Raw genomic sequence first — 26640 nt, forward strand, 5'->3', positions numbered from 1 at the left:
ATATTTAAAGTTGGAGGGAAGAAATGTTATCTGTATGAATAATGGAAGAGAAACAGAGCAAAAGAGAGGCAGAGAGAGAGCGAGAAAATGAATGGATATCAGGGTGTTGACTTGTGGTCTGTAATTACATAATTGAGGAGAAGGAACAAGGCTGTCATTTTTCAACTACAAAGAGCGGCCTAAAATCCACCACGGCCAAGATACACGAGCTCTCTCACATCCACAAAGACACTCACAATCCCACCAGCTTACTGCTGTTCATCAGCACAATTACAGTTGTTCACACGCAGCGATCGAGGGCTGAATGAATCCCAGCCAAACTTTAGGACGGGGTTCCTTTAAACTCATCTCACCGACAATCTTTATGACATCAGAGTGAACGGCAGCTGCTCTGCTAACACAAACTGCACGAAGACAAACTGCAACACACTGTCATCTCACAATCCTCTTCATCTCCCGCAGACCTGGTGGTCCGGACTTCAGAGAACAAGTGGATGTTTAGATTTAGAAGCTAAACAATAAAGCTCTCATAAAAGTCACACAAACATCTAGCCGAGCAAAACTGTGGAAAAATACTTAAACACACATTCTTTGGCATGAGAGCGAGAGTGATTACATCACATATGACATCATTAAAAACCACTCCTTCTGGTTTGTGGAGTTTTCGTTTCAGTTGACGTGACTCACAGTGTGGGATTTCTGTTTTCTTTTCCACCCGCACTAGGTTTTCCTCTTTTTTCCCCTGATCCTCATTACATTTCGGGGAATCTGGAGGCCCTCCGAAACAAGAGTACAAGGCTATGGTTCATTTTCATATCATGCACACCCTCACCCCCCCCAGAAATTAAAGTTAGTAACATCTATGCGACTCCATGCCATTTTACATACAGTGTAAGTGCCGTTTTAAAGGAAAAGTACAGTAAAAATGTTAATTTTGTCATCATTAATTCACCCCAAACCCTGTGACTTTTCCAATTTCATTTTATTATTTGATTAAAAGCATCTATTTACTAACTGAATATATTTCAACTGATATATCAGACCTCACACAGAGCTATCATATGGTTTCAGAATATGTGGAAAATAGTGTACGGACTAAGTTTATGAAGCTTTTTTGTCTTCTTGACAGCCCGTGGTCACTATTTGTTTTCATTGTATGAAAAAGAACAGTGTGAAGTAAATGATGACAGAATTGTGGGCTGAACTATTCCCTTAAATGACACCTAACGCTTAGCAGAGACAGACGGCAGCTGTTGTACACAGCATTGCCCGGCAGAAATTTGTATCTTTCTTCCCTTTTTGTAAGAACCGACATCATGTCAACTCTCATTTAGAAATATTTGCTTTCAGAGAGGCTTGGCCAACACAGATTTCCGTCAGCTATGGAAATGCCCTGCCAGCGATACATTATACAACAACTAAACCAAATGACTTTTCCACTGATAGCAAGCTTCATTTTTACGTTGCGGAGTGTTTTGAAAATTGCACACTTTCTGAATATCTACCCATCTTTAAAACTTTAGGTTGTAACTACAGTATAAGTGTTTGCTGAACCTAATAATGTAGGCTATAGTGTGATGTGATTGTTAAATGTGCCATTTAACATCTCTTCAAATCTCCCTGCTGACTAAACTGCAGCACAGAGCCCGAGAAAAGAGTTAGGCCAAACAAGCCTTGAAAGACATGGCGAGGGTAGGAAAGACAGATAAATAAAGAGAGAATAAAAAGGAAATAAAGAGGGTGATCCTGCCGACTCAGATGTTCAGGCTATGGGGAGCAATGCCGGGTAATTCCAACGTGTCCAGCTTCTTATTAGTTTTATCCCTCGAGTCAATATTGAAATGTGTGTTAAATGTGTTGCATCATACCCTCGGCGTGTTCAGCAGCGTAGGAGCTTACGCAAAGCTGAGTGTGCCAAACGAAAGGTCGATAAGCCCATTTCAGTCGGCTAGTATTTCACAGCGGACACAGAGCCAATTAAAGTCGACCATTTCTCTTCTCAGGTTTATACATGTAACGCATCTAAAAGCTCATTCGAAGGAATCTGTGCGCTGCAGATTTGTCCCACAGCTCTAACTTCTTAAAGCCGGTCAACGCTGATGGTACAACTTGGATTTGCTTAGAAAGAATGATGTGACCTAGCATACTAGCTGCTATCTGAGGAGTCTCCTCAGATAACTAAAACTAAAACAGAAAACTCCTCTTCAAGACAATTATGCCATAAAGGAATAATAAACCTTTTTATTAACTTTAATTCTACCAAGGTACTGCAAAATCCTCAACCTGGTCACCTGTTTTTGCAAATCTAGGACACATTTACAGTACAGACGGCCAGGAAAAACATATCTGTCTCTTTGCTGCGCCGTGGAGCACAGGTGAAATATTTTCGTGTTGTTTTTATCTGGCGAGGGATGTGGATTGAGGCAAGAAACAGACCGAGCAATCTTTCAGTAATGTAGATCAGCAGTGAGCTGTGCACACACACACACACACACGCACGCACGCACGCACGCACGCACACACACCTGAGCTCAGGAAAAGCATCAAATTGTTCAGATGAGCTACATGAGAAATATAGCCTTGGACACATCAGCATACATTGGGCTTATTATTTTTTCCTGTTTTGCTGTGTCTGCTATTGAAACAGATAATTTGTTATGGGGTTTTGTCATTTCACAGCTATACCACGACCAAACTTTCTGGTTGGTTGCAGTTGGTAATGGGGGAAGGACATTGACAAAAATCTAAATATGACTAACATTTCAATTCCTATGTAGAAGAAAATCTATACATTTTATGTATAGGCCTATGTGTATCCTAAAACGCTTTAGTGCACTAGCATATACATTGCAGTGTAAACATGGAAGTTTTTTATTGCAGAGAGGTTGGAAGCTAATATTCATGAACAGAAGGTCACAAAATACAGAAAGTATGGCCATAGCCAGAATGTTCTCCTTATTTTAGCATTCACCATCCACCAGGTCTTTGTCAGCAAAACAATCTTCCATTGTACTAACAAATTAAATTACCGACTCCCCCAAACCAAAGAAAAACAAAAATGCTCTGAATGTTTCCTGATGATCTCAATCCAATAACAGGAAAGTCTGAGAGACATTTGAATGCACATCACATGGTGAATGCAAGCACGAAAAACACACTAAATCCTGAGGGAACAGAGATTAACAAGGCAGCAGTCATTCTGCAGACTGAACCGAGCTCACTTTGTGACCTCCATTCATATGAGCACTTGTGAATTCCATTTAAAAGTTCGCTTGTTTTTAACAGACACACTCGGTTCTGTTTTTCAGAAGCCTAGAAAATGGTGAGGCACTAAAAATCAACAACATATTTTAAAAAACGAAAACACTGATATCAGAGGCTTTCAGAGGTGCTGCTACTGTACTGATCTTTAGGTCTTGTCGTATTTATTTATAGAAAAAGACGAGCCAAAAATGAACAAGACTACCCCTCCTCCTGTTCCAAGATAAAGTATTAAGTGTAATATCCTGCTGGTTAAATAAGAAAGGAAGGTCAATATCGCAGCATCCCTCTGCACCGTGCAATATTAAGACAAAGAACTTATCTGAATGACTGACAGTCAAGATAATTCTAGGTAAAACACTTTTCTACAAAGCTTAGAGAAAGCTTAGAGAAACCAGCCAGAAAAAAACAAAATCCATTTTATCTATTCAAGACATTTCTTTTTGTTAGAACTTTCAGAATGAGGTGAACATTAAAACCTGAGAAGTCAAACCTCATTAAACATTAAGCAGACAAATTTATGATCCAGTCTACATTCTGAGACAGTATAAAGATGGGTGAGATTCTAAAACACAAATGAAGAGGAAGAAATACAGAGATAGGGAGAGGTACGGAACACAACCTGGAGGATTCTCATTCTTGCCCCAAATTAAACTATATTACCAATAAAACTATGAGCACAACCAGGAGATTCTAAAATTTGCTTAATATAATCAATTATATGACCTATGAAACTATGACAAATTCTTGACATGATCCTCGCTGCCATGATCCTATCCAACATACAACATATGTTCTGTTACGAGATGCTTCTTTAGGCCTATAGGTTGATGCTAACAATGTAGAAGAAATACTGGATGTTGTAAGTTTAGAACAACGTTTCACAAATGCACATCGAGGTTGGCATTGCAAAATATAAAAACATTATTTTAGTAAATCTGTCATGAATTCCTCACCCTTAAGGTGTTCCAAATCTGTATAAATAAAATTTGGTTGAACACAAAGAAAGATATTTGGAAGAATGTTAGCAACTGAGATTTCTGGGGCACCATTGATTAAAATAGTAGAAAGAATGATCGTATAATTTTTTGGTTCCGTCAAACACAAAAGAAAATTGAGGAGAAAACAAACAGAAACAGAATTTAGGAAAACAAACATTTCTGGGGCACCTTTGATGAGCATTTTAATGGTAGTCAATGGTGCCCCAGAAATCTCAGTTGCTAACATTCTTCAAAATATCTTTCTTTGTGTTTAACAGAACAAAGAAATGTACACAGGTTTGGAACAACTTGAGGGTGAACAATTCATGACAGAATATTCATTTTTGGGTGAAATATCCTTTTAATGACTCTGTAATGCATAACAAATTACAAGCAATGTACCCCAGCCTGCCATTATACAGCTGAAAAAATCCCTGTTGTTCTCTGAAATGTTAAAGAATCTTCCCTTATCCACATTCAATGTTTGCTTCAAGGTCTTCGATTAAAAATGTTCTGGGCTTTCAGGTCTCTAGCTGTGCGCCTGACATCAAAAGCACCAGTTAGAGATGCCTCTAGTGAAAATAAAAGAGATGGCTGTGGGAGAAATGCAGTGCTCCGGGCCAGAAGCCCTGCAGAGTGATTCCTCTGCCCATGTAAACAGGGGCTCTCTTTCTGTAAACAGGGATTTCTCTCTTTTTCTACCTCCCTCGCTACACCAGTAAAAATGTACATATGATGTTCGGTGCTGAGCTCCAAGAAAACACACTTTGTCAAAATGTACCAGACATTCAAGACACAATCTTGGAGGTGCCGTACACCCTACTCACAAAAAAGTCCATTCATCATTACCAAAATACAAGGGGAAGGAAGAAGTAATGTCACATGAGATGGGGATGTAGATGCAATATTGCTTGTCTGAGATGCGTGTAAAAGGTGGAAATTTCTGCTGGAGGTGAAACTCAGACATTGGGTGGAGGTGCAGTTTCCCTGGTGGCCTTCATGTGCGCACACGCACACAAACAGTGGCCAGTTTTTAACTACTGGTAGAAACACACAGGCTCTTGAGAAATGAAACCAGCTTTCATGCAGGATCCGGCTATAGGATATCATACTCTCTCAAGCCCTCCTTTCTCATTCTATTCACACCGATCTCTCTGCCAGGGTTCGACTCTTAAACTCAAGTTCAACACTTGCTTTCTGTTGTGTTTTCTATTGCTGTGTCTGAATCCGCTACCTCACTGACTCCTTCACTATTCCCTATATAGCGAATGACATTTGAGTCCACTATATGGGGAAGAAGTGAATGAAAATGAGTGAACGATTTCGGACACTGACGTAATATAACTTGCGTCTGACAGTACTGTCACGGACATTCGACATAACGGTTATAGTACACCTGTGTGTGGCTTCATGGATTGCTTAATAAAATGGTAAAGTAAATTTTCACCTTATTTGTCAAGTTTTTTAATAAGTTTTTAATAAAGAGAACAAAACAACTGTTTGCCACGTTTATTTACTTTAACGTTTTATTACATTTAATAAAATGATTTCATATATTTAAAATAAAGCACCACTGTCTATAACATTCATTTAATCTGTTTATTCTCAAAAACACGAAAATAACTGTCAACAAGAACAAACACAAGTGTATAAACGTGCATTCGTGGCATTAACGGTCACATCTCCTGCAGCTGATTTTAATCAAGAGGTGGTCGCATGTTGTATCATGCAGGGGCAGACTGGGAAGCAAAAACGGTACTGGAGTTTTTCGGCCCACATCGGCCCTCCACCATTTTTGTCGACGATGGTGGGAGGGGAGGCGAGAGAGAATGATTGCATTAGCTCTCCACCATTTCTGTCGACGGGGGGTGTGACGTGTCTGCGTTACATGTATACGTGTCCGTCTCGCTAATGCCTTCGCGTTGCGTGCATTCGCGTTAATAACGTTAGACTGTCCAGCCCGAGCGTCAATTACGGCCCCATACATTAGCGGCCCATCGGGAAAAGTTGTGATACTACAGATGGCAGGACCGCCCCTGGTCGCAGACATAGGCCGTCGGTGGGACGGCCGTTCTGGACATTCAGAATGTCCTACTGGTCAGTCCACCCCTGGTATCATGGGAAATAGTGAGTGAACTAGTGTACATCGAATGTACACTCAGAGTGCATTGTAGGTAAAAAAAGAGTGAACGAATGTAGGGAAAGCAGGTTTCGGACACCACTACAAAATGGCGGACGCCCAATATAGTGCACTATATAGGAGATAGGGAGCGGTTTCAGACACAGCCTATAATTACATTGCAACTTTCGTTCAGTACCCGTGACCTTTTTTCTTTCTTCTGCTATATCATACACATCCATCCCAGACCCTGTTTTAACACTCACAGGTGGCAATGCAGCTGTCTGTCTCGCTGTTTATGAAGGACACCATAAAACATGTCTGCTTATGTGTTGCGTTTTACCACAGAAAATGTTCCTGGGTAAGAAACCTCCTAACTCCTAACATAGGCCTAACCTGTTTGCTTTAATGAACAGTTCACCCCCAAAAAATTCTGTCTTCATTTACTCACCTTCAAGTTGTTCCAAATCTGTATAAATGTCTTTGTTCTGATGAACACAGAGAAAGATATTTGGAAGAATGCTTGTAACCAAACAGTTCTTGGCCACCATTGACTAACACAGTGGGAAAAATTGCTTTATAAATTTCTTTGTTCTGTTGAACACAAAAGAAAGCAAATAGTTCTGAGGCACTTTTGATTACCATTGTAATTTTTTCGTACTATTGTAGTCAATGGTGGTCAAGAACTGCTTGGCATTCTTCCAAATATCTTTCTCTGTGTTCATCAGAACAAAGACATTTATACAGATTTGGAACAACTTGAAGGTGAGTAAATGAAGATAGATTTTTGGGGAGGGGGTGAACTGTCCCTTTAATAGATAAGTGTAATGGGTCTAAAATATATTTACCTCACATATTCATCCTGAGTGGGTTTCTGGACAGTATGTTATAGCAGGGGGACTATGGAGCAAGTCTCCCAAAAATGAAAATTCTGCCATAATTTATTTACCTGTATGTTCATAAAATGCCTACTGTGAGAAAAAAGTCATAGAGGTTTGGAACAACATGAGGCCGAGTAAATAATGACAGAAGTTTCATTTTTGTGTAAACTGTTCCTATAAGGTTCTGTGTTTACCTGAGAGGATGTTGCACCTCTTAGGGAGCATTTACAAAATATGTACATTTTTATTTTATGTTTATGCGAAACCCACTGCCTTAAAAAGTGTCAAACTAAAGCAGGAAAAGCATTCTGAACATGACTTTCAGAGTGCACAAAAGGTTCATGTAGTGTTAGAAGAACCCAAATAAGCATGCAGCACAAACCCCAGAGAGAATCAGAGCACATCCACATTTCAAAACAGTCATAACTCACGTTTGGTACAGCGCTGAGATCCGGGTGTCTTGCTCCAACCGACACAGCACTGCCCCCCACAGACGTTCACTCTGCAACGACATCAAGAGTCACGCTCACACACAAATCCAATGGTCCTACTAACCTTACTGTAACCCCGCGGTCAATCTCCTCGCCCACCCACCCAGTGGTTTCTGATGCAAGTCCGCTCTCACAGGAGGGCCCGGAGCCAATGTCGGTTGAGGCTCCAACATAATCAGACGTCTTATTCCCACTGTACTATTTCATACTGTACTTCACCACAAAGTGAGAGATACTGTTCCAACGCACAGATTATATTAAGAAATACTGTGCGGGATACACCCAATACTCTCTGTGATTGGAGGAAATGTGGAAAAAGCTTTGTGAATGGCCCGCGCTTAAAATGTTTAAGGGGCATTGGGTTCACTGACGTAGGAGCCAGTAGCTTACATTTGAACTGGCTCGGGTGCGATTACGGAAACAACAGATGTTACTGTGTTGGTGAATTATGAAAGGCATTCACTTTATGATGACTGTTGACTGTTTGCCTTATCAGATTTATTACTGCTGCTATACACAACACTGTCAAAGCAAGGAATGAAAACTTGTTGAATTGGCCACTCATATTGAATGCTGAGGAATGTCATCTTTGGTCACACTTTAAGGTGTTATTGTTACAGTTCAGTTATAACGTGTAACATAAGGACTAATGTAATATCACTTTTCTAATCATGTTAAATAAACCCGTTTTGTGGTGCTGTTTGTAAATACACATTGCATTATTACTATTAGCAAGTCACTGTGTTGATGTTAAGTGTTTATACTCTAACACCCGCTATGAAAATCAACCATGTTTTCATTATAGTTCAACTATTGGTTGTTGAACATATCATGGTTGAACTTTACAGTGGGAGTATAAATTTGTGGTTACTATGGTCTTACCCTGAAACTTTCATATGATGGCTGGTTGTGTGCCGGACGGGCTGCGTGTCCTGACGGATGGGAATGCTCGGGTTCGGCTGGTGACCCGTTCTCCTGGTCCGGACCTGCCCGCCGAAGTTGGCTTTGAGCTGTACGTTGTATGAGTGCGGCTGTCCAGACGCTCCAGAGAACGATGAAATGGAGCTCACGTGAACTCGATCCGTTCCGCTCGGCCCCGGTTGAAAGACGTACAGTCTGCTAACACCGCTCTGATCCGCCGAAACCAAAGCCGGAGAGATCAATAACGCCACAATTATGTCCCATATGAGTACAGCCATATCCATTAGAAGTAAAAGTGTCGGATAAGTTTGAAAGAAACACTGCGCAGAGTCTGCGGTTTAAATACACACTGTACATATAAATTAAAAGACTATAAAATAGAAAAATAAACTATAGACTAACTGCAGCTTCACTCTGTCGCGTGTTAAAACGTTGTAAGCCTTTGCGCGCTGTCATCTATTCGCCATAAGATTGCACTTGGAGACAAACATGACTTACAAGAGAAAAGATTGTGTAAAAGAAAGTCCCAAAGCACCAAACGGGAGAAACCGGAGTCAACGCGGCTTTTGTTCTTCGCGGAGAGGCAGGAGTGCTCGCGTGCGCAAGACTGAAGTTTGAAAACTCCGTATAAAGTTTGAGCGCGCGCGAGCGTGAGTGTGCAAGGGCAGGAGTTTGTGCTCGAGCTTCATACAGTCAGTCTCTGGTAGACATGACGTCAGGGATGAAGCTCTTATTGGATCACACATGTGGGGCCGAACCCCAAAACCAAGGGCAAAAAAACTGCAAACACATGTATGTATTTGGGGGCGCAGGTCGTTTGCAAAAATGTCAGATGTCTGGTAGTTGTTTGCCTCAATGGAGTAAGATGACAGTCATAACGCATCATAACCCAAGCCTGTCACGCACCACACATTTGTTTGTAAATATCAAGGTTGTGTCACAAACTACAGAGTAACGTGGTTTTATCCAATAGAATGTGCACAAATATACTTTACAGTCTTAAAAATAAAGGTAGACATTGCAATACCATAGAAGAACCACTTCATTTTAACCTTTTTAAAGCCTGAACATTTTTTTTACTTTAAAGAACCTTTTGTGCAACGGTAACAAAACACCCTTATTTTTAAGTGTAAAGTTTGATTGGACGCATGGCGTTTGACATCAACTCAACTCAACTCAACTCAACTTTATTTATATAGCGCTTTTACAATTTTCATTGTTACAAAGCAGCTGTACATGAGACATATTGACTATAAGCAAAATAATTAAAGTTGTACCTGCAAAAACAAGAAAAGGTTGAAAAAACAGAAGACAGACATACCCACATACAAAACACTCCACACACACAATATGCACACGTACTAACACACATAGACATAGAGACACACACACACACACACTCACACACGGATACGGATGCGCACGCACGCACACACACACACACACACACACACACAACAACACACACACTACACACACACACACACACAACACCGTACGTATATCAAAGTCGCACACACACAAACTACACACGCAACGCACACGCAACGCACACACACCTCGTGATGAGCACACATTTAGGATAAAAACAAGAAAAGAAATGGGAAGATTTAACAAAGGCTTCACAGATTTATTCTATAAAGAAGATATTTTATTATGCAACACACAAAAACAAAAGTGGTCCTTATTTGCTATTTAGTTATATGATCCAAATGACTTTGCATGCCTGACTCCTATACCAGCTCTAAATCTGACTTTGACAGTCTTGTGTCCATGAATGGGGACACTACACGTCAAAAACCGGATCCTATTAATACATTCAGCATTCACACACCCTCCTGTTTCGACACAAATAGATTAACATGCAACAATCCATTCTTTCACATGCTCATCATTTCCTAAATTTAGTAGAAAGTCAAAGTCTCTGTCCTCCCACAGATGCTTGTTATCAGAATATCTTACTTTAAGGTGACTCTGAAACTTCCCCGGAAACCATTTTAGGATGTGTGTGGGTGAGAGAGCCAGACAGATAGACAGACAGACAAAATACCGTTCCTTGTACGCATTGGATTGCATGTGGAAGGAGATCTCTGACTGAGATTAGAAAATGTATTCGCTGAATTAGATCATCCTAAAAAATCTAAATGTAAAAAAGGATTAACAAAATCAAACGGGCGTTAGTGTTTGCCTTATGCTTTTGTAAATAACACTGCACAAATACAATACCAGAAAGTTCTGAATTGTCAATTGTTCATCTTAATTGGAAGAAAATATGAAGACACAACTGCCAGGTCAAATACTTATAGCTGATGCGCGTTCAGTTAAGGAAGAGAAAGAGACAGCCGTGTCAAAGCTATTTTTGGGTCACAGCTATTTATAGTTTAAAAATAATGACCATCATCATAACAAGAGAAGACCAGAAGAGAAAGAGAGCGAGAGAAATAAAATGATAATGGCAAATTTTTGGTAGTCTGCCCAGAAAAAAATAACAGAGAAAAGTTTTAATGAGATGGTTCATATTACATTTCTTTGTCCTCTGTGCCAAAATAAAAAAAATCTGTACCTGTTAATTTAAACCAAATTACAGCAGTGTATTGTTTATATAAACACAAGCTTAATAATCGGTTCCTATTATTCACTGTTAACAAACTGTGTATATGGTGTTATTGAAGAACAAAGTCAAAACAAAGCCTTAAAAAATCACCCCAAAACACTGCTGTTGGAGCCGATGGGGGCAAGTGCTATACCAAAATGTGACGCCGTTGTGAATCCTGGCTCGAGGTCCTTCCCTGATCCCACCCCGTTTCACTCATTTCGCTTCTTGTCCTCTCTCGTACTGTACTATCCAAATAATGGGAAAAACACCAAAATATAAATCTTAAAAAAATTAAAGTGCTGTTATATACAGTATAACATATATGCACTCTTGAAATGTGCCTAGCCAATCAGAGGACTGGAACCATGTAACTGTATAGACCACTTTACCGGATGATCCAGATGCACTTACAGTTTCTATTTTATTTTTAAAGGGATAGTTCAACCAAAAATTATAATTCAGTCATCATTTAAAACCTGTACGACTTCATCTGAAGAACAAAAAAAGATGATATTTTGAAGAATGTTGGTAACCGAACAACGCCAGTACCCATTCAGTTCTATTGTATGGACAAAAAAGTCATTCAGGTTTGAAATGACAAGAATGTCAAGGAAATGATGACAGAATTATGATTTTTGGTGAACCATCTTGCATGTATAATAAAATCTTAAAGATATTCGTTTAACATTTTGATTTGTTTATAAATGTACTGTTGGTTGTATTTTGTTCAAATGTTTGTGTAGTGTTAAAAAACTGAAACGGGAAGTTCTTCGGGACCAGCGTTTCTTACGTTTTCCAAAGTGGTCTATAGTAGACATTAGTCTTCGCGCCTGCAGCACCTTGATGTGTAATTGACATCATTTGCGATAAAATAAAGCTGTCCTTATCACAAACTAAGCACCGCATACACCTCAAATTGATCAGAAATCTTTATAAGAAAAAGCTCAGCCCCATCAAGTAACATTCTTCGTTCTCTGCATCACAACAGGTTACCACTGGCGTGTGACGTCACTCTCCAGTAGGTCTACCTGTGCTATGCAGTTCCTAGAGTGTTCTAGATGCTTGGCTTAAGCCTAAAGATCCCACGCCAAATCTCTAATATTTCGCCCCCTAGGCTGTAATCCCTCAATAAACTGTTTGATTCCAGGTGTCATTCAGTTCTTAGCACATACGACGGAGGGTTAGTTTAATACTCAGGGTTCGGGAATTGAACCCACCCATACATCAAAGTACAGCAAGAACAACAGCCAGAGTAACATTTACTCAACTCTGTTTACTCTGACCGTCCCCAGATATTTTTATATTAGAGTTATTTAAATACTTGACCTACATAGACTCCATTTCCTGTACTCATGTCTTGGACCGCATCAGTACAGTAGCGGCTGGAATGTGGGGGGTCATTTGCGTCAAACACGATAACCTTTTATAGCTATATAAACTGGGAGAAAACATAATGAAAGGCCATAAGGTTCACCTTATTCATTTGGGTAGGGACAGCAGCAGGGATGCTGTTAAATGATACAGCAGTCACACGTCCATCCCGCAGGAGGACAGGAACATCACACTGTATCAATGATATCACTACACCCTGAGGGAGGAAACACAACCGTGCTGAGGAATTAACAGTTTATGTAGCTAAAAATGTGCTTTGTGATTGTTGCCACAGCCAGCAGGGAGGCACTCAGTGGGAGTCACTCAGATGTCTCTCTTTGCTGCTCGGTGTTGTAATAAGGTGTTTTCAAGCCAAATGTTTTGTTTTAGTCGCTACCTGACTTATAACACCTACTGTTGGCATCTTACAGGAGAAGTGGGATGAGCTTGACACTTGTTTAATAACATCTTGCCAATTCCTAAATTATTCTGAACTTTGTCTTCTCACAGAAACTAAAGCTTGCATTGTGCTAATGCTACAAAACGTTTACAGAAGTATTCATTGTAAATGATCAGCCCTGCTATTGTGGGTTCACATTGTGTTTCAAGTTCACATGGCTCTTCCCAGGACACAGACACCGGATGTTTGCTTTGTGTCAGTCTCATGTTTCTTAGCCTCCAGCTTTCCTGTAGGCTCTCTGTGGTAGACAGCCGTCTTTGTACCAATTCACTGTAACCAACCAAACAATGAATAACCAAACTCTTGTTATTGTAGCTATCTTCTTTCTCTTTAACGGTCAAAAACACTCTGACAATGAAAGCTAATTACTAACAGACATTCTCTAATGCTCGAATACCATTCAGTGAAAAATGACTGGCATGATGTAATGCCTCAGAGGACAGACCAGAGTGCTGAGAAAGAGCACGAAAATGACATTTTTCTAAGAAATCTGAGGTTCAAATAGAAATCTCTTTATAAACTACATACATTTACATACGCATACTTCCATTTACTGGAATAAAAGGGCAGATAGCAAGAATATCATTTTTGTAAGGAGATAATTAAAAATCTAATTTATGAATTATGATAAGGATGTTTGGGTGGGACATACTGAGTGGCCCCTCCCTCTTTAAAATAACCAAATGCTTAGTATACCTCACTCCATGCAAGTTATAAAAGCTGAAGTGCGAGATGATGTCATAGAAACCTGTGAATACTTGACAAGACTGTCAGGAACGGTTCGTTTAAAAGGCCCAGTGTATGAAATTTATGGGCATCTAGCGGTGAGGTTGCGAATTGCAACCTACGGCTCACTCCACCGCTCCCTTTCGAAACGCTACACTCTTAAAAATAAAGGTGCTTCACAATGCCATATGAGAACCTTTTCTGTCTAAATGGTTCCATAAAGAACCTTTATTTATGATTAGATTATAAAAAGGTAAGAAAGAGATGGTTCTATAAAGAACCTTTCTGAATGGTTCTTTGTGGAACCAAAAATGGTTCTTCTATGGCATCGCAGTGAAGAACCTTTCAAGCACCTTTATTTTTAAGAGTGTACGATGGCTGACACAGAACTAAAATCTTGTCGCGTTTTCGCTTCTTTGCCGAAGGAGATAACGTATTTACAAACGCGCTCTGTAGAGCAGTTTGTCCGTTTAGGGCTACAGTAGAAACAACATGGAGAATTCCATGTAAGGGGACCCGCAGTGTATGAAGATAGAAATAGCTCATTCAAACGTAAGAAAAACATAACACTTCATTACGCAAGGTCTTTATACACCTTATGTAGCCTATATTATATTGCATTTCTGTCAAGAGATCCTCCAAAAATTACACACTGGACCTTTAATTAATAAACATCAAAAACCTAAACCTCCTGTCTCTCAACAGGTATTGTCCAGATTTGTGAAACCTGGCCATTTATAGCACTTTTAAGATGCATCACTTCATTGTTTCCTCACTCTTGTAGGTCGCTTTTGATAAAAGCGTCTGCAAAATGCCTTGATGCAAACGTAAAAATAAATTGTTAATCCGTATTGGTAGACGTGAAAGACTGTTTGTTTTTAATGCTTAAAGTATATCTTCTACAGGTATGTATTTTTTTTCAATTTATTGGACTATATTAGTTACAGCTATTCATAACACGTTAAAGTCACCGTGAACCGGAAGTTGCGATCGTTTTAACTTCCATATTTTGACACATTTCCGAGTGAAATGGAATTTCTATTAGATTTAGATTTTTGGTGAACTGATATCGCAATTTGATTGGATGTAGGCCTATAAAAACAGCCATGCATTTTGAAATAGAACTGGCAGCAGACTGACAGTTGCAGGGGAGGAGTTAACGGATGCTCCGTCCAAGCCGTCTAACAAATGTAATTTAAGATGGATAGTCATTAACAGGAAGGATTTTTTACATTTTCAGATTATGAGGGCACACAAATGAAAAAAAAGAGAACGACCCACATTGATAAACGTTTTACAATAAACGCTGTAATGTTTCATGAAAAAAATAGGCATAGTAATTTTTAATTTCACTAGGACTTTATACTAAATAGCAAAAAATCTGATTTCATTGAGTCTTTAAGATGGTACAGAATGTGTCTTACAAGAAAGTCTAAGTATAGTCTGCACAATAAAGTCCTGGGGTGGGCATAAGATAAAGTACCAAGGTTTTCTAGTAGTACTCCTGTTTTCCCGATTCTTCAGTTAAACCCCATGGTTTTCTTGTTCAGTGGTGTTTACTGTTCATTCTTTCCTTTCAGTTATTATTTCTTACACCGTGTCTACACTGGACGAGACGTGACACGACAACAGACATTAGAAACACATTAGAAACCATTATAATTTAAAATTTTGTCCACACTGGATGCAGTGTGGCGCGACAAACCCATTAAGCACAAGCAGGTTGTCATGTCGCATCCAGTGTAGACACGGTGTAGGTAGCAAGATTTCTAGATTTCACACAGTTCATTTGTAAACACTAGGTTAATGGTCTTATTGTATACACAGTGTTTGATGGTAAAAGCACAAATGCAATTGCTTAGTCTTAGGTTAAAAGCAGCCATAATCAAGATGTTACGCCAAGGTTTAAGTACAATGGAAAATGAGGTAATGAAAAATGTTTCAGCATTTACATGTGTGTAAACAAACAAACACTAAACAACAGCCCCAAAAAGGGCTCAGATCCAGAGGAAGATACCAAAGAACCAAATCATCTCTTGGCCATCTCTTAATGCAACACTTGCTCAGCTGAGCACACCAGACATAGAGTAATACACAGAGTATCTAATATCATGTGACCTGGATATTCGCATGATCTTATTTTAAACTATTCTGTGTGCGTCTGACTGTGTCTCTCTCCTAATCCTTTAATATTAATTAACTGAATGATCATTTCTAAATTCACAAAAAAACAAGCACAACGGCATTTTTGTAAGAAAGAGTTGAGTATTTATTATAAAGTTGGATAAAGTCACGTTTGGACATAACACCAGTGGGATATTCAGTTCCAGCCTTAGGGACCACGAAGAATCACAGATCATGTGATAATGGAATTTGAGATTAGAATAAAGACTGACCCGAGATTGGTTAATGTTAATCTCAGTTCCAAAGTCTTTCCTTTTAGGGTCGATTCCTTTTCCCATTTTTTGTTGATTTGAACCAATACACAGGTGATGGTGATGAATTCCTGAACCATAAAAAGGTTCTCCAGACGAGAAGTTCTTGCTTAAAACATGACGTTAAAATACTGTTTAAGCAATCGAAAGCTGTCAATCCACCAATCAAAGTCTGGAGAAAAAGGCGGGATAATAGCGATATGGCTTTGCTCATTGGCTACGCAGCTGGGCACTCAGGTCCTGCAGTTCTGTAATGAGCCGTTCGAGCTCTGTGACATCACCTCTGAGATCGTCATGGAGATCTCCCGTGGCAACATCTGTGTAAAGTTGCTGTGAAGAGATAACTGTAATTATAAGTGCTTTGTTTGAAATGAAATTAAGTCAACACTAAAATTGACTTTATTTCATTTTTTTAATACACATTCCTGGTTTCTGATGCATGATACACTGGTGTGTTTGTTTCCCAATGAAACACATAAATGTTGCCTTTCATCAAATTTCTATAACATGTACACCCCTCTTAAATGACTTTTGGACCCTTCTTATTAAATTAAAGCATCTTTCATAAAGAGACCACAACTCATGTTCTTAAAAGGTTGTGATTATTTTAAACTCACTTTAGCTTTGGTGACCAGACTCTTCAGACTGAGTCGAGCTGAGGACAATAACTGCAGACTTTCTTGAGGGTTGTTCTTAGACCTGCTACAGCTGATAGCCACTGAGTGAGAAAGAGAGAGAGAAATAATTGATGAGTTTCATCTCCAGGAGAGTCACAGAAGTTTAGAAAGGGCAGCTGGGACATTAAGCATCGGTATGCTGCAGAGCCTGAGACGGGGAGAGAGACAGCAAATGTGTCAAGGGTCATCACCGGTCAGGTCTGTGCCCCGAGAATCAAAGACTTATGGAAAGAAAGACATGATCATTATTTTCTGTATTGCAATTTAGTTCTCAGTCAGAACTAGGGAGTATGTGTAATGGTCACGTGGAGAAGTATGATACTTGATGTTGATGCTTCAAAAAAACATTTTCTTATGAAGTCCCTCTCCCAACATGCATCTGCACGCTATTATTTCTCTCTCGTTTACATCCTCCCTGTCTCTATTTTCTTTCACTGGCTGTCTCATCCCCATGTTTTTGCCTGAAGCCGCGACAGCAGGAAAAGTGATGTGATTAATGAGCCCGGAGCTCATTCACAAAACACACACGCACACAGATGTGCCTTTAATACAGACCAACACATACATGAATACAAAGCAAGATTTACACGAATGCACAAGGGAATACACAAACCAGTGAAAAATGGCCTCTTACATATGCTCACATACTTTATCCACTCTTGCATCAATCGGTTTTCGCACACACGCAGAAACACGAACACACAAAGTAGGCCAGAATGAGTGGGAAGGGATGGAGGTGTGTGAAGGGTTCTGCTACATTTGCTGGGCCTCCCCTTTATAAATCATTAAGATCAATAACAAATGGTGGGAAAACTCAAGGACAAAATGCTGATGGAGAGGAGAATGCGTGTATGAGAGAGATGCTTCGATGACAAGCGAACATGTTAAAATGCCAGGTTGAAAAAAACTGAATGAATCTAAGTTGAATGTGGATAGAGGTTGCACACGTTGGAAATTGGTTTTCTTAACATTAAATTAAACTGGAAACTCCAATCAAATACTTTGCGAAGCAGAAACCATATTAAATTAAAAGAAATCGCTGTATGAGCCCAACTGAATCTCTTTCAGTTAACTACTAGCGGGTAGCAATAGTGCACATTAGAAATGGAAATAACTTTTTTAGATCAGCTTAGATTTAGATTAATTACAACCTACAACATACAGCAGCAGAAAAAATTAACAGACCATTTCAAAATGATTTTCAGTTTTTCGAAATGTACTATTTATAGGAATGTGTTTAAGTAAAACGATCATTTTGGTTTCATTCTGTGAACTACTAACAATATTTCTCCAAAATTTCAAAATGAAAATACTGTTTCTATTTGCATTTATTTTCAGAACATGAAACTTGAGAAAAAAGTCAAAATAACAGTAAAGATGCTCTGTATTTTTTCAGACCTCAAATACCGCAAAGAAACCAAGTTCATATTCACTTTTAAGTAATAAAAGAGTAATATTTCTGTAATATTATGCATTTAGGAAAATTTCAAAAATATTTTTGTGTGAAACTGTGTGTGACAGTTTTCTCATGTGTCTTTCACATTGCTGTTGGATGACTTTATAACTTTAATTTTGTTGAAATTCAACAGACACTGGACTGGAATGGCCATAATAAATCTAGCAATGCTGATTCAATGAAAATTAATTGTTAATCTTAATTTTTCTGCGGCTGTATAGTCCTCATTTACCAGCTCCACAAGGACACACCCATAAAACTAACAAAGCAACTCTTCTACCCTCCCCCAAAAACAGCGCTAAAAGTAACAAGCAAATCCCATTTTCTAATCTTGTTTAAAAACATATAATTAACACTTAATTTTAATCTTTACTCCCCCTGCAAAGCATGCTGGTAACTAGAAATCCCCAGCCCAGTTTCAGCAATACTACAAACACCAAAGGACATTACTCATGTAGTCCCAAAGCAAATGGATTAAATATGTAATATTGTTTAGAATAGTTTCCTCAAATGGATTTCATACCACGTTTCATTTTGTTTCATTAGCTCATTTAAATGAGCTAAATTGAGCAAGCCGCAAACATCTTTTTTGAGCGCATGTTACGCCCAATTTGAGAATAAAAGAGACCGTTAGAAAGAAAGAATATGAAGAATTGCTATTCAGCTTGAAGCCTGCGCTCTGTCCCAGCTGATGTTTAATTCAACACACACACACACGCACTGAACATCCCTCAACATCCCGCTTAATGAGATACACACAGACACGCAAAAACAACCCAGCTGGCAAACACACACAGTAAACACATGTCTACACACAGAGGCACACTACAGCATGTCGTCTCTGGTGGAGGTCAGGGGGGTAAAAGGCTTGTTTGTCGTTCTTGCTCCTGGTGCATGTTCTCAATCCATCAGCCCTTTAAGACTCGCGTGAAGCCACATTAGCAATGACAGAGCGTCTCCTGCATGAGTGAGGGACCACAATTCTGTCTCTCTCTCAAATGGCCATGTGAAAGAGAAATCTAGACCGTGGATGTGAATGGAGCGCTTGTGCACACTTGGGATTCAAGAACTGATGCTTTCTAAGAAGAACTAAAAATAGGAGGAGCTGGAATCCTTAAGTACAATCTGACTTGAAATTGTTAAATCCCTGTGTGCATGTATGTGTGTGTTCTCACCATTAGCCATGTCTCTGGCCCCCTTCACTACAGATCTGAAGCTGCTGAGGTCTTTCTCCCAGCCTGTGGCCTGCGTCTCGCACTGATGGGCTTTACTTAGAAACTGTAGTGCCTACAAACACACACACACACACACACATACACCACATGTTAAAAGAGTTTCTGTATGTGTCTCACGACATGCGTAGCAGAATACAGCATTTACGAGACGAACGCACATAAACGCAACCACAATGTGATAATTACCAGTAGGAAACTCTGCGTTTCAGTTAATTTAAGAATCACGGCAGAAGGAAATTGGTATTGGTCACGATGATTTCCTTTGTTTACTGTTGATGAAGAACAGCATAACAGCGTGCTTGAAAATATAACTCATTTAGACGGTTTAAGACGACAAGTCTCCGTGGAACGATAAAATACGCACATAAACATCAGTTACAAAATCAATGGCTATCCTTTGCACTTCCTTTCAAGCGCTAACAAGTTTACAGTCTATCTGTAACTGAAAAGTTAAAACAATACAAAAAAGAAGAATGCCTCTATTTTTGGTCTCTAAGATTCATGTCTGTATTACAAAAGGAGCAGGGAAAGTAAAACGCCAAGTACACAATAATACTTGACGTCCCCCTCACAATTTCTACCCAATAAAATATTCTAAAGCTTGGCATGAAACCTTGTATCTCCATATCTTTGCCATAAATCATTATTATTAGTCACCCTTTATGTTTGTCCCTGCGTTTTGCAAATAACCAACCAATAAAAAGCATTAAAAAGTGCTTGTCAACTGTGACAACACAGTATTTCATCATTTTAAAAGTACAGTGCTTTTCCATTTCTTTCCAAAACAGTGGACATCCAAAATTTCAGAAGGACAGCGACGATATGCAATGACAATAACCATGATACTGATAACATAGTAGGTGGTGGTATTGCACCCATTTAACATTTTGCCATAATGGTTATAAACTCTCTATAGCTCAAGTGTTCCAAAAAAAATTCCACAAACTATTTTGCCCTTCATAACTATAAGCAGTAATCTGATATTCTGACAGCCATAATCTTAAACAATCATCACCATTTAAACAAATCTTACCTTCTCATTATCTTCTATGTTGTTGCTATGGCCATTGCCATAAAGACGAGCATACTGCCTCCATATCTGAGCATCGGTGCTGCATCGTGCAGAGACTCGACCAAAGAGCTCTTGCAACTTTGATTTAAGATTGGATGCCTGTTCACCACGGTGATCCGTCAGATTGTCAACTACTGCACGTACAAGGATTTCCAACACCTGGTTAAAAACAACAAAGAATGATATACACGTTTATATTTACAGTCTTGGTTTTGGTAATGAGAATGACTGCTGTTTAAACTCAACCAGTTAAGACACCACCGGTATAAATCCTAATGTAGGATTAGCATTTACCCTCTTGCAGTACCTGAACCCAGCCTTTACACATTTGACCTCTGCCCCCTTTGACACAACACACACAAATCTCTAAACTTCACCTCTGCATTCGTAGATTTTCCTTGTTTTATTAAACAGATGCCTTCTTCTAAAACACAGGCAACATTTCAGGGCATCACAGTTCTTAAAAGTTCAATGTATGAAATTTAGCGGCAGCTAGTGGTGAGGAGGTGAATTGCAACCAACGGCTCACTCCACCCCTCCCTTTCCCTTTCGAAGCACTATGGTGGCTGCACAGGACTAAGATGTCTTCAAGTTGTCACTTCTTTGCCGAAGGAGATAACATATTTACGAAAATGCAGAAAGTGTTTCAAAATGATGTTTCACTTCAGCCAAATTAGCCCAGAATTGTATGTCTAATGCTCACAGAAGTCAATCTCACAATGCACTGCGGCAAGCTCAGTCAAATTTAATCCAAGAAAGTGGACAATACGAGAGGTTTTAGAACAGAACTGGAGCGCACGGCTTAATCATTATGCTTTTTTAATTATGTGTCACCTTTACACATTTCCATTCTTCCATCATTTGTACACCTATTTGTCTATTCTCATTTTTCAAGCTGGCATTCAACCAACGCGTCTTTGATTTCAGCACACACTCTCTGAAGCAGGGCACGCTGTCTGTGTGCTAAAGCATTCAATGTTATATGTTAGATGGATTCACACACTGTGGCCAAGCCGCAGAGTAGATCCGAGCTGACAGACGTAACATGAGGAGAGATGAAATACTCTCTGCACCTCATTCATACACACACTGTACATCCCACCAGCAGAGCTGTGAGATAAGAGACGCTGTGCTTACATAACCACACAAACACTCCCGAAAGTTTGTACATGTGCCAGGAGAGACACCAGGAAGAGTTCATCCAATGTGTTTGAGAAAGTTTCATGACATGTGTAACTGAAAATGGAAAGAATCATCACAGTATATCTCTTTAAATAAAACGTTTAATTTAAACTCAACAGCATTTATGGCATAAAGTGGATTACCGCAAAAATATTTTTGACCTGACCGTTTAGTTTTTATAGTGAGGTATCATGTCGAGATCACGTCTGACCCCAAAATAAAATCGAAAATTACGTTCGCCATTAAGAAACCTTAAGATGTTTTGCATTGTTTAATGACAATTAAGCAATTCTCCGTGTCTATTTCATTTGTGCATCTCCTTTCTTAGTGAATTATGATGACCTTTGTGGGTGAATTATGATTGAGGAGACGGCTAAAACAAATATGTTGCATTACAGATCACGAGTTTGTGTGTCACACTACGAACGCTTCAGTGAGAAGTGATTAGTCAGAAGAAGCTGATTCCCTGAAAGGCATCTGTTAATGTGTGTGTGTGTCAGAGACAGAGGCAGCTTTCTCCTCAAACGCCAAAATCTAAACTAAGCGCACCACACCCTCAAAGCTTCCAGAACACACGAACTGAAAGCTGGGCTTCACATTCCTCTGTGTTTGTGTGTGTGTTACAGCTATTAATCACAACCTTCACTTACCATCCTGCAGCTACCACCAACTGTAATGACTAAAGCAGAACCATAACCTGCGTTCATTAACTCTGTGTGTATGTGTGTGCGTGCACATCAAGTGTGCTTTTTGCTTATTTACGGTATATACAGTACTCATTAAAATGTAGCAAACGCATGACTAAAATGTTTCTAATTGGTTAGTACGCCGTCGACATATAGCGCCAGTGCACTCACGGCGATGCAAGGTCGATTCCTTCGAGGCCCTTTGCCAGTCCCCTGCTTAAATGTTTAAAATGACTATTATAGACAAACATATATCAATTTCTTTCATTAGAAAACGAATATCTCTTTTTAAAAATGATTTCTGAAACCAGTGGACCAAATCATGAAGAAAACAACCAATCATAGCCCTGAATAGATGGGAACTCGTTCCTAAAAAGCATCCCAGGGTGAAACCTCAAGCCTGCTTATAAAATGCTAAGAGAATGAATTGGCAAATTGTAGTCAAGGGTTGGCAACCCTGAAGATGCTAAAATACATCATAGCTTTAATTTAGTTTAGATTCTTTTAGTCACAACATCATTTCCAATTGTCCTACGCCATAGTTTCGACGAGTTAACTATTATTCCAAATGGTGAAAAAAATAAACGAAGAATATGCATTTCCAAACCTTTGACAGGTACCGTATATACAGAATTTCAATAAAAAAGCGTACATGCATAATCTGTTTTGGAAAGCCAAATATATATATATAAAAATGTATAAAACAAACACAGGTGTTTTCTGACTGACAGTTTCAGGAAAGTTGACTAATGATGTCACATTCCAAACATTCCAGAGCACTTCAGTTCATGAGCATGAGGCAGGAGGAATAATGACCCCAATTTACTTTACATGCTTCATATAATTCCTTAGATGCGATGCATGTGTGTGACAACAAGAAGCAGAGACGAGGGCAGTTCTGAAACCGAGAAAGAGAGATGAAGAGAGACAGGGAGCAAGAAAGAGGCTGACAGAAAGATACATTGTGGTGGTGTAAATTCTATACTTTTATAAGTCAATTTTCTACTCAAATCTGTAATAAAAACAATTGTATTACATTGCAAAATACAGCAGAGGCATTTTTACTAGCGATGTCAGAGATTTGAACCCCACAGTACATGAGCAGTCGAGTGTAGGTGTAAATATAATCCCACAAGATTTATGTTCACACCTCAAGTGCAAACTGACAGACAGAATCCGAGCAAACAGTCTGCACACAGTTCAATGTGTGTTTTATATAAGGACCACATGTTGTCATGACACCTCACATGTGCGCTCACATTGCTCATTGAATCATGAACACATACACATTCCTAAAGCGCAGGTTCATCTTCTCAACGCCTGTCTTTTCCCCTGCAGCTATCATTTCTTCACCTTCACAACCGTCATCTCTCCTCAGTGTTTTTAATTCTCCTCAGGCTGCTCGGCAGATGTGCAGAGATCTTTGTCACTGGAGTCGTTGGTGTAATATTGCTCAAGTCCTCCAGAGGTTTGGCCTCTGGACCCTCATTTTTCACTTCATAGACTCATCAGTCACCAACAACAACACGACCATCAATTATCATGTGAAGACTATAGGATGAAGCGATGCTTGATAGTGATTCTTCAGTCAGACAGACATCGTTTTAGGAAATAGATTATATACGTATGTTGAAGCCTTTTTCCTTATTTTTTTCCTATTTTATAAGTGTTGAAATCTGAAGACTAAAGGATGAAGCGATGCTTAATAGTGATTCTTCAGTCAGACAGACTTCATTTCAGGAAATAGATCATATATGTTGAAGCCTTTTTCCTTATTTTTTTTAAGAGTGTTGAAAGGTTGAATTTGCCAGAATTGTGATATTTTGTACTTTACTTCTTTATTAGGTATTTATTATTTAAAAAAACGTAGTAGCCCTGGTACTTTCAATGATCTCATCTGGAGCATTAAAGGTCCAATGTGCAAGGAGACGATCTATCGACAGAAATGCAATATACTATACATAACTATGTCTTCAGAGGTGTATAAAGACCATACATAAAGAAACGTTATGTTTTCATTATCTTAAGAGTTATCCATTTCTGTTTACATACACCGCAGTCCCCTCATTTCTATTGGCTCTATTACTGTGTAGAGGTCGATAAAGGTCATTATCAGGAGGATTAAGAACATTTGATAATTGTTTCAGCGTTGTCAAAACACAGCGGGAACAAATGTCATGTTTAAATATTTCAGATATCTTCTATAATATTTTCTACATTCAAGAAAACTTCCATCCTATCTTTAGGCAATAAAGCAGCAAAAGTTGCTCCCAACCAGTCAAAAAAATGCATGTGAGGGCATCAAATCTATACTTTTAGACATTAAATTTGTACTCACTCATCCACTCACCCTAAAATCAATCTACTGTATACACCCAAATACAAATATCCAAAAATCGTGTCTAAATTTGGGGTCAGGACATTATCTGTGACTCTTCGCTGGTGAATTGGAACATATGAAATGACTATATTGGCTTCCTGAATACGACTCCTCCCCCTCATGATGGGGGAAGTGATACCGAACGGGTGTCTGGGTGTAATTCCTGCACGATCCGCTTATAGCGTGAAAAGGAGTGAGGTAGTATTCTCTCGGGACAAGCGAGGGAATGAAGAATGGAGCTGAGATGGAGAGAGAGCGAGATAAGAGTATACTTGATGCATCTGAATTCTGTTTTTAGCTCTGGATGGATCATTCTCTGTGGAATGTGAATTAATGGCGGGATCAATGAAAGACACAAGACTTATGACCGCATACTGAGATGCATTAACATACACAACATTTTCTCTTTATTAAACGGATGCTCTCATCTAATTTCCCACTAACATGAGTTCTGAGGGGTTTCTGTGCGGTGGGAGATGATAAAGGGAATAAAAGGAAAAGCGGAGAGGAGTGAGTGATGATTTTGAGTCTGGCTAAACTCAAGATGCCAATTACATTCTGAAATCCTCTGGTGGGCTGGAGGAGAACTCTAGAATGCTAGAGTTGACCTCCTCAACTTCTGTGCTTTCATGACATAACTTTTAATTGAGCTGCTAGCTGGACGTAAACCAATAAATGAATAATCCACACAGTTGAAAACGGAGGGGAAAATATTGTTAGGTATGAGTTTGTGAAGAGAAAAAGAAAACTGAATTCTTTACAATTGTCAGAAAACACCTATTCTATGAGGTGTTAAATGGAATTTTTAATGCATCAATCAACAATTTTAGACATTCATATGGAATATTTCTTTAGAAAGAATTTATCATCAATTCTTTTTATCATAAATTGTAAATATTATTTTGATGATTAAATAAATCATTAAAAAATTATATTAATACAACTAGAAATAAATAAGAACTATAACAGATGCTACAATATTGAATAAACAAATAAACATGAATTCAAAAACTTTTTTTACTATTATTTTTGCTATTATTATTTTAGAGTTTCCACTATTATCATTTTTTAAAAACATTTTTTTACTTTCATGTAGAATATTAATTACTTTTATTATAAATTATAAATATTTTGATGACTAAATATTTCATAAAAAAATTATATTAAATACAACTAGACATAAATAAGAACTATACCAGATGCTTGTAGCAAATAAAAAAATAAACATGAATTCAAAGTTTTTATTTGGTTTATTATTCATTATTTAATTTTTTACTATTATTATTTTAACTAATATAATTTTTTGCTCCCACATTTTAATGAAATTATTTTTGTCTAGTTTCAGAGGCATTTTTGCACCAAGTGATGGTTATTTCTGACCCTAAACTTCCTAACAGTGTGAACGGGTAAGTCAAGAAGATTCTTCAAACAGTGTTGTGTGCGAAAAAGCAGCCATGAAACAATTAGCAAACTGAAACAAGATTAAATCTGCTCCCATGCAACCATAAACAAAAAACATTTGTTTCCTTTTTGGAGCCCAAACGTCTCCCCTCAACATAATTGCTCTGAATTAAGTCAACACACTTCCTCAAAAAGGATTAATACACAGTTTACATGTGCTTGTTTACATCTATCTTGCAGTGTTATCTGTGTTTGGGCCAGTTAATTTGCCACTTGTTTATACACAGCGAGCATTTAAGATTCTTTTGTA

General features: G+C 38.7%; 2 protein-coding genes across 5 annotated transcripts in view; both read right to left on the reverse strand.

The window, feature by feature from the left end:
- ltbp1 (latent transforming growth factor beta binding protein 1) overlaps window positions 1-9303 on the reverse strand; it is a 79267-nt gene extending 69964 nt beyond the window's left edge. For 2 of the 3 annotated variants that reach the window (XM_057343611.1, XM_057343610.1), the window contains exons 1-2: window positions 8615-9303; window positions 7673-7743 (exon numbers count right to left, since the gene is read on the reverse strand). In XM_057343611.1, the coding sequence (XP_057199594.1) occupies window positions 7673-7743; window positions 8615-8937 (394 nt within the window). In that variant the 5' untranslated portion in view covers window positions 8938-9303. The remainder of the gene's footprint in view (window positions 1-7672; window positions 7744-8614) is intronic. The other variant, XM_057343612.1, reaches the window with a different exon arrangement.
- Window positions 9304-16061: 6758 nt separating this feature from the next.
- The window catches only part of ttc27 (tetratricopeptide repeat domain 27), a 74940-nt gene continuing 64361 nt past the window's right edge, over window positions 16062-26640 (reverse strand). For both annotated transcript variants that reach the window (XM_057344256.1, XM_057344257.1), the window contains exons 17-20: window positions 20643-20840; window positions 19550-19661; window positions 16859-16959; window positions 16062-16571 (exon numbers count right to left, since the gene is read on the reverse strand). In XM_057344256.1, the coding sequence (XP_057200239.1) occupies window positions 16452-16571; window positions 16859-16959; window positions 19550-19661; window positions 20643-20840 (531 nt within the window). In that variant the 3' untranslated portion in view covers window positions 16062-16451. The remainder of the gene's footprint in view (window positions 16572-16858; window positions 16960-19549; window positions 19662-20642; window positions 20841-26640) is intronic.

The sequence above is a fragment of the Triplophysa rosa genome, linkage group LG10 (genome assembly GCF_024868665.1).
Source record: "Triplophysa rosa linkage group LG10, Trosa_1v2, whole genome shotgun sequence".
Lineage (NCBI taxonomy): Eukaryota > Metazoa > Chordata > Actinopteri > Cypriniformes > Nemacheilidae > Triplophysa > Triplophysa rosa.